The sequence below is a fragment of the Perca flavescens genome, chromosome 8, assembly GCF_004354835.1.
Source record: "Perca flavescens isolate YP-PL-M2 chromosome 8, PFLA_1.0, whole genome shotgun sequence".
Classification (NCBI taxonomy): domain Eukaryota; kingdom Metazoa; phylum Chordata; class Actinopteri; order Perciformes; family Percidae; genus Perca; species Perca flavescens.
Window position 1 is genome coordinate 26,042,120 of NC_041338.1, and position 7,617 is coordinate 26,049,736.

General features: G+C 41.2%; 1 protein-coding gene across 2 annotated transcripts; it reads right to left on the reverse strand.

The window, feature by feature from the left end:
• Positions 1-1,492: 1,492 nt before the first annotated feature.
• On the reverse strand, positions 1,493-7,314 carry impdh1a (IMP (inosine 5'-monophosphate) dehydrogenase 1a). Of its 2 annotated transcripts, XM_028585729.1 has the most exons (15): positions 7,041-7,314; positions 6,428-6,526; positions 5,731-5,779; positions 4,908-5,009; positions 4,665-4,739; positions 4,300-4,506; positions 4,068-4,155; positions 3,774-3,973; positions 3,219-3,309; positions 3,005-3,100; positions 2,729-2,872; positions 2,365-2,506; positions 2,123-2,266; positions 1,907-1,990; positions 1,493-1,544 (listed from the first exon to the last, which is right to left on the reverse strand). In XM_028585729.1, the coding sequence occupies exons 1-15, from the start codon at positions 7,274-7,276 to the stop codon at positions 1,523-1,525; spliced, it is 1,779 nt and encodes a 592-aa protein (XP_028441530.1). In that variant the 5' UTR covers positions 7,277-7,314; the 3' UTR covers positions 1,493-1,522. The 2 variants fall into 2 exon arrangements, with proteins under 2 accessions (XP_028441530.1, XP_028441531.1); XM_028585730.1 differs by lacking the exon at positions 6,428-6,526.
• Between the last annotated feature and the right edge of the window lie 303 nt (positions 7,315-7,617).

The following is a 7,617-nucleotide window of genomic DNA, read 5'->3' on the forward strand; positions in this document are numbered from 1 at the left end:
AATCGAATGCGTCTCTAGCTTTAAACAAGCTACCGCAAAACCGGTGGTTAGCTGCTAATGGTAGCTTTCGGGGCAGAGGGTAAATCACTATTTTCTACCACTAACAAGGCTCAAAATAGTACCACACTTAAACGGTAGCATGATGAGGGTCTCTACATGCAAACCAAAGCATTGAGAACTTTGTAAGTGTACAGACAGTTTATTAAAAAGATAGATTATAAAGACCGTAGCGTTCGTGTTTACATTCGGCCGCCATCTTGGAAAACAGTCATCAGCAGTCGAACCACGAATGCCATGCAACCAGTAACATAGCTCAAACACAGCGTTCATGATTTGACTGCTCATGACTGTTTTCTATGCTACTGTCTTTATAATCTGTCTTTTTAATAAAATAATAATAAAAGTTCTCAATGCTTCGGTTTTCATGTAGGGACCCTCATTATGCTACCGTGGAAGTGTAGTTCTATTTTGAGCCTTGTTAGTGGTAGAAAATTGTGATTTACCCTCTGCCCTTAAAGCTAGTGTTAGCAGCTAATCACCGGTTTTGCGGTAGCTTGTTAAAAACTAGAGACACATTCGATTAGCATGAAAACATATTCCAGAGAACGTTCGACTTGGTACACGATAGGCCTATGTTATTAACCCCTAGGTTCATTTTACGCCGGAATTGTCCTTTAAGCTTTGGTCGCCTCTGCAACAGCAGCAGCACATTCAAAGCTCACTGCCTGGAGGTAAGATTACATGCAGGGTGATGAGAGCAGAGCATCCTTTGTGTAACAGCCACATTTTCACCCATCAGAGACATTACATAGAATTTGCTTAAACATAAACTAATGTCAAAGTTCTAGTAAGAAGTGTTTCTGCCTGGCTCAGTGAGCTTTATACGCAAGGTATCAGCAGAAAACTGATAATGAAGCTATTTAACTTGTGTTACTTTCCTCTTTTTATGAAATAAAATGTTGAACATTTAAAACATGCCAAAGACTTACTGCTTTTTTTGTTATGTGTCTTTTATTCTGCAAATAAAATGTCTAACTGCCTAATTTCCTGCAATAGTATCTTGTGTGATATATTAAATGGAAATATAGGGCTGCGCCTCTGCAAGGTTTGTTGTATACTGTCCAGTATCAGGGTAACATTCAGAAGCCAACAAGGAGATGGGCCTCTTGTTACACCAGCAATGATAAGCCTATCGTAAAGTAGTTAATGACATCCGTTTGCTTGTTGAAAGGGATCAGCATGAATAGTTAATTACATTACTGCACCGTGGCCACAGTGGACAGATTAGGGGTTTATGTGCGGATGTGACTGCATGTAAAGTTCAAAGTTTATCGTGTATCGTTTTGTCAAAAAGAGGGGAAGGACACACAAAAGCAGTTTCAGATTTCAGAGTGTGTGCCTGTGTTGAACAGCAACAACAGCTTTGTGTTTGTAGTTTGATCACATGTGCCCGGTGCATCTGCTGGTAGCTGCTGGGCTCGGGACATTTGGTCCTGTTCGAGTGTTTCCTCTTCCTCCAGCCTCAGTAAAGTCGTTTCTCGTAACTAAGCGTGAAACAATTGAAAGAAAAAGAAGAGTGTGTGAAAAGTGTTTTTGTGCGTTGCTATAAACGCAATCTTGGATGGAGATGAATAGATGAAAGAAGAAGATGAAGTTGTGATAACCACATGGATGTACTTACATGGCACAAAAGAATATCTAAAGTGATAGCATGGGTAAGAAAAGAGGAAGAGAGAAGAAACTTTTTGATGACGCTAAGCACAGGTAAATTCCATTTGATAGTAAAGGTTTCTGAATATCGGTAAAGTTTAGACACACATTGTTAGTGCACATGTAGTAAGAAAGGGTTTGCAGAGGAGGGGGAAAAATCAAAAGCCGGGGGTCAGGGGTCAGAGGTCAGACTCACGAGTGGAGGCCGTGGACTCCTCCCTCCATCTGAGCAGACATGGTTCTCTTCTCAAACTTCAGCTCTCCAGAGTACATCATCGACCTGGTGCAAAGACACATAGCTCATGGTCAAAAGTCAAAAGTCCTTATACAATAAACACACACACACACACACACACACACACACACACACACACACACACACACACACACACACACACTATTTCACACTTACCGTAAAATGGACAAACTCTTGGCTCCTATGTCCTGACAGCCATGTTGGATACCAGCAATGAGGTATGGGACAAACTTATGGATGGAGCCTTTATCTGTTACTGAACCTGAGACACCTTGAGCCACCTTCACCTTATCTCCCTCGCTGGAACACAATCCACACAGAGTAAGAGATAGATGTGTCACCATGACATTAAACGATTATACATTTTTCAAAGGACCTCTGTAACTCCACTCCCTCACCTAAAGTAGCGTTTCTGACTGTTATTTTTTTCCATGGCATCCAAGGAGCCCATTCCTCTGTACTTTTTCAGACGGACACCATCTGAAAAGAAATATTCTCCTGGAGCTTCAGTGGTTGCCGCGAGCAACGACCCCATCATCACTAAGGGGCAGAAATATGAGGGGACAAAAAAATTGGGATGACGTTATGCTGTGCGCAAAGGACAACAGGCATGGGCAAAAAGACTACACTTCTTTTATTTGGAAAAGGTAGTCCATTGGTTAAAAAAAAAAACTTTTTCATTAAATATAAGTGTCTACTGAATGATCTAAATGTAAATCACAAAACTGTAAGCCTTGAGGAAACAGGAGAACATAATTCTACCTGTAGATGCTCCCAGGGCCAGAGCCTTCACCACATGTCCAACAGTCTGAATGCCTCCATCAGCAATTACTGGCACTCCAAAACGTCGGGCATACTCTGCAACCTTGTACACCGATGTACCTTGGGGCCGTCCACATGCCATCACTGAGGAGCAAGAGCATAATGTTTTATAGCATAAACCTGCTTTATCACATGTAAACTAATTTGCAGATTTGTTGACTTTAAAAAAATATCTTAAACCCGCTGCTGCTCATAGTACTGCACTCTTGATCATACCTTCCTGGGTGATACAGATAGAGCCACACCCCATGCCCACCCTCAGGGCATCCACACCGGCATCTATGAGGTTTTTGGCCTGAGCAGCTGTCACCACTAGAGGGAAACAGAGGCACAGACAAGAGCTCAATGTGGGAGACATGAGTAATAGGTTTTAGAATATTTCCGCAGCACAAATGCAGAAGAATGCTCTGTGACAGGAATTAGAGCTTACCATTTCCTCCAACTACCTGCAGATCATTATATTTCTGTTTGATGTAGTTTATCATGTTGATTTGATACACTGAGTTTCCTTGGGAGGAATCCTGTTATCCAAACAAGTGAAATAGTTTCAATGAGAGATGAAGCACCTACTGGATCTTTGATTTAAAACAGTGAATACTTCAATTAGAACAGTTCTCGTTTAATAGAACAAAAAGAAACTCCAAAGCCACCATTTGTGTTGACTGTTACATCACATTAGCCGGCACTTTAATCCAAAGTGACTTCCAATAAGTGCATTCAACCGTGAAGGAGCAAACACCAAACAGCAGGACTTCAGTATAAGTACATTAACATTTATATGTATGCAACAGTATATATATATATATATATATATATATATATATATATATATATATATATATATATATATATATATATATATCATCATCTTATCATCATCATCTTCTTAGCTAAGTTGTATTTGTTTAGGACTATTTTGTGCTATGACATCAAAATCAAATTGCTAACTTTTCAAAAGCTTAATCAGATCACAGACAAAACCTACCAGGACTACAACATCCACCCCAGCCTGCATGAGGAGCTCCAGTCTGTACTTGTCGTCCTCCCTCGTACCGATAGCAGCACCACACAGCAGTTGTTTGCGGGAGTCTTTGGAAGCCAGAGGATAATCTCTGTTCTTCTTCAAGTCAGTCCTAGCAATGATGGCAACCAGCTCATCACTGTCATTGACTATGGGCAGCTTACCTAGGAGAGTCAGAGTGTAAAATGAGTGACAGAAATAAGAGAAAGTGCTGGTTACTTTTGCTCTACTGTAGCGTGACCTGCTTCACAGATTTACCTTTTTTGCTACGTTGCAGTATATCATTCGCCTCTTTTAGTGTGACTCCAGCGGGTGCAACAACTAAATCTTCCCTTTTGGTCATTGCCTGAATCAAAAAGAGGTTTAATTGATTCAAACAGTGAAGTGCATGTATGTCAATATACCACCAACTTATTTGACAGCATATGTTTGCTGCATATATTATGTTTTTAAACACATGCAAACATTAACACATCAGCTATTCACAAACCTCCTCCAGGGGTCTGTCATGGTCCTTCTCAGACAGAAAGTCAATGTCTCTGGAAGTGACAATGCCGACCAGCTTGCTGCCCATCTTGCCAGTCTCTGTAACAGGGATCCCAGAGAAACCATGGCGTGTCTTTGCCTCAAACACGTCCCCAACTGTGTGTCGGGGACTCATCACCACTGGGTCTGTAATAAAGCCCTGCTCAAATTTCTGACAACAACAAAAAAAGCAAGTGTTGAATGAGAATAGGCCATTCATTGTATATTGTTTTCATCTTATTGTGAAATACAGCTGTTGTGGTACAGTGTCACTGATTAAATTCTCTGTCAATTGTAAGTTCATGTCTTTGACGACTTCGTCCATCGTACCTTGACTTTGCGCACCTCGTTGGCCTGGAACTCAGCAGTACAGTTATGATGAATTATTCCAATCCCACCCATCAACTTCAGTCCAGCCAACCAGGGAAATGAGAGGAAAGAATTCATTGATGAAATAATTGAAACTGAAAACCTATCCACTTTTCTTGTACACTTTTGGCAGAGTCTGTGGAACAGGATGATGCTAAGCTGAGGGAACGATCCGGTATGGTGTGTGTGAAAGGTTGTACTCACTGCCATGGCGATGGCCATGGATGACTCTGTGACTGTATCCATGGGAGATGAAATAAGAGGTGTCTTCAGGGTTATCTTCCTTGTCAATGCAGAGGTTAGATCCTAAGAATGGTGTGCATTTGGAAACAGAATCATCATCTTATGATCCTAAAAAGACTGATAAACACATATATCAAAGTAAATCTAAAATGACATGACATGAAAGAACGTCTGTACAGTGTTGCAGCTGCACATTTGTTAACCAAATGTTAAGGTTTGTTTTTATTTTACTGCGTAATGCGCCTAAAAGCCAAATTGGACAGATTAGAGGCCGACTTGTGCACCTGCTGAGTGTTGGATGCATGTGTGTGTGTGTGTGTGTGTGTGTGTGTGTGTTTGAACACCTATCCAGCAATAACACGTGACCCAGCCATGAAATTAATTGAATGTCCCAGCAGAGCTTGCAAAGACGAAAACAGTGCAAGCCAAATAAACAACCTTGTGCTCTAACATAACAAAGATTTAGAGATCAGTTACAAGGATTACAGCAAAACCTGCCTCTGCTTGTGCATTATTGTCAAGAAAATGAAATATCATCAAGAATATGAAATTTAAGCAAACATTTGTTTTATTGAGGTCAAGGACAAGATCATGTTTCTGGACCAAAGGAATGACATGCCAGAGTTAACATGAAAAAAAGACAAATGCAAATATTCATGTTGTTCCAAAGAAATGGTTCTTTGTGCATCACCTACAAAAAAAACCAACAACAATAAACTGTGCACCAGGGAACAGTATGCAGTCTGTGGTGTGTGAATATGCTGGACTGTCTTATGATACTCACCACCTCTTCAGAAGTAAAATCTATGAAACCAGGGAGGATCAAGAAGTCACTGCGAGGAGAGACAAAATAGACACATGTAAACATCTCACATTGGAACTGGGAAAGTATGACATAAATGAAATGATCAATATTGCTAATAACATTCACCACCATAAACAAGTATCATGTAGCTTTAGTTGTTTATGTGAACCATTTAACGGAGATTATATTCCTACAAAGCAGCAGTTTTTTAAACGTAGCTGACAGTGAGCAAAAATAATCTGTCAGCATTGGAAACCCACTAAAATGCTCTGCCTTTATAAACCCTGCATATAGCCTCCATTAAGGAAACTACACCGTGCCACCCATTAACACACTGATAAGTCCACACACACACACACACACACACACACACACACACACACACACAAACAAACACACACAAACACACTGCTTTTAATGTCTGTACCACCACTCAGAGTCATCCTTGAAAGTAGTATTACTCATTGTAATCCTCCATATAAAACTATAAAACCCAAGCCAGTGTATCATCACTGATATTACAAAACATTTAATGGAAGACATTGCATAACTCTAATGTGTGCTTCTGTGAGTGCACATGCATGCATACCAGGTGGGCATGTGCGTCCGTGTCAGTGTTAAGAGTGAAATACCATAAAATGAGCCTGTGAAATTCATCTGTGTAAACATTTCTTACTTATATGTTAGCCCATCGCCGATAGCAAAGAGTTGTTGTGCTGTCAGTCCATCTTCAGGAACATAACCTGTGCCTCCGCTGATCAAGTAGTCTGCCATGCTGATGTATAAAAACACACACACATGCAGACATGATATAACTGAAAATATGAAATGCAGGGACTGTTATATATTTAATACATATTTGGCAAGTGTATAAATATATGACAATTAATAGGTGACACTTATTTCTAGCATGTACTTCACAGCACCATAGAGTTAATTGTGTTAATTGTGTGTTCTTGACATTACACACATAGCCAGATCCTACAACAAATGTTGGACTGGAGACAGGAAATGCTAACAAAAGGAATCCGTCCTGTTCTTGGGATACTCTTTCTATACACCTATGACGGCCGTGCAGCAGATAAGAGGATTTGGCTGGCTGCCCAGGTAGCTGATAAAGGGGTTTGTAAAAGCGCATAACCATTTAGGCTAGAAAGCGTAAACATCTCAGTGGCTGCCAGAGATAGAAGTTATAAGGTTTCACACAATCACTTCTGCAAAGCAGAGATGGGCATGACCTTACAGTATATGAAGTGTGGTGATAGACCGAGCAAAAGTATGAAACTGACCTCTCTGGTTCATAGCCAGCTTGGATACGTGTAGCGCTGTATCGCTGGGCTGCAGTCTCATGCCCATGTCCATGTGGCGCTGGGTGGGCATAGGCCCCGTAGGGGTGAGGTTGTTCCCCATCTCTGTTTGAGATGCGAGGTCGTGCTGGCTCCATGTCCCCTACAATTCTCCGGTAGTCAATTTGGTAAGTGTCCCTCTCCCCGTCTCCAAACCGTTCATAACCATGACCCTCCATCTCTAAGAAATCCAGGGCTACAACCTCCACAGGGCCCCACCACCTCACACACACACACACACACACACACTTCACGCACTTATAACTTGTTTCATAGACACAAAGTTACACTCTCACACTCCTATTAAACAGTGGCTCCAGCAGCTCCCACACACAGCACTCCTAAACTCCTAATGCTTTGAGTGCATGTTCACACAAATACCTTTCAGACGCACCTGACACGGGAGGAAGCTATTTGCCATCTGTTTTGTGGCCAGCGCAACAGTTAAACCAAAATGGCCAGAATTTGTAAAAATCTGAAAACTGCAGATGCAGCAGCAATGAATGTCCTTCAAAACAAT

Bases quoted from the DNA above. Each gene is read 5' to 3' on its own strand.
- impdh1a (XM_028585729.1), bottom strand. From the start codon at position 7,276: ATGGAGGGTCATGGTTATGAACGGTTTGGAGACGGGGAGAGGGACACT. The intron at 4,156-4,299 runs GTTTGTGAATAG...TTTTTGATTCAG, and splicing joins ATGACAGACCCCTGGAGGAG to GCAATGACCAAAAGGGAAGA. The intron at 1,545-1,906 runs GTGAGTCTGACC...TTTCACGCTTAG, and splicing joins GGAGTCCACGGCCTCCACTC to TTACGAGAAACGACTTTACT.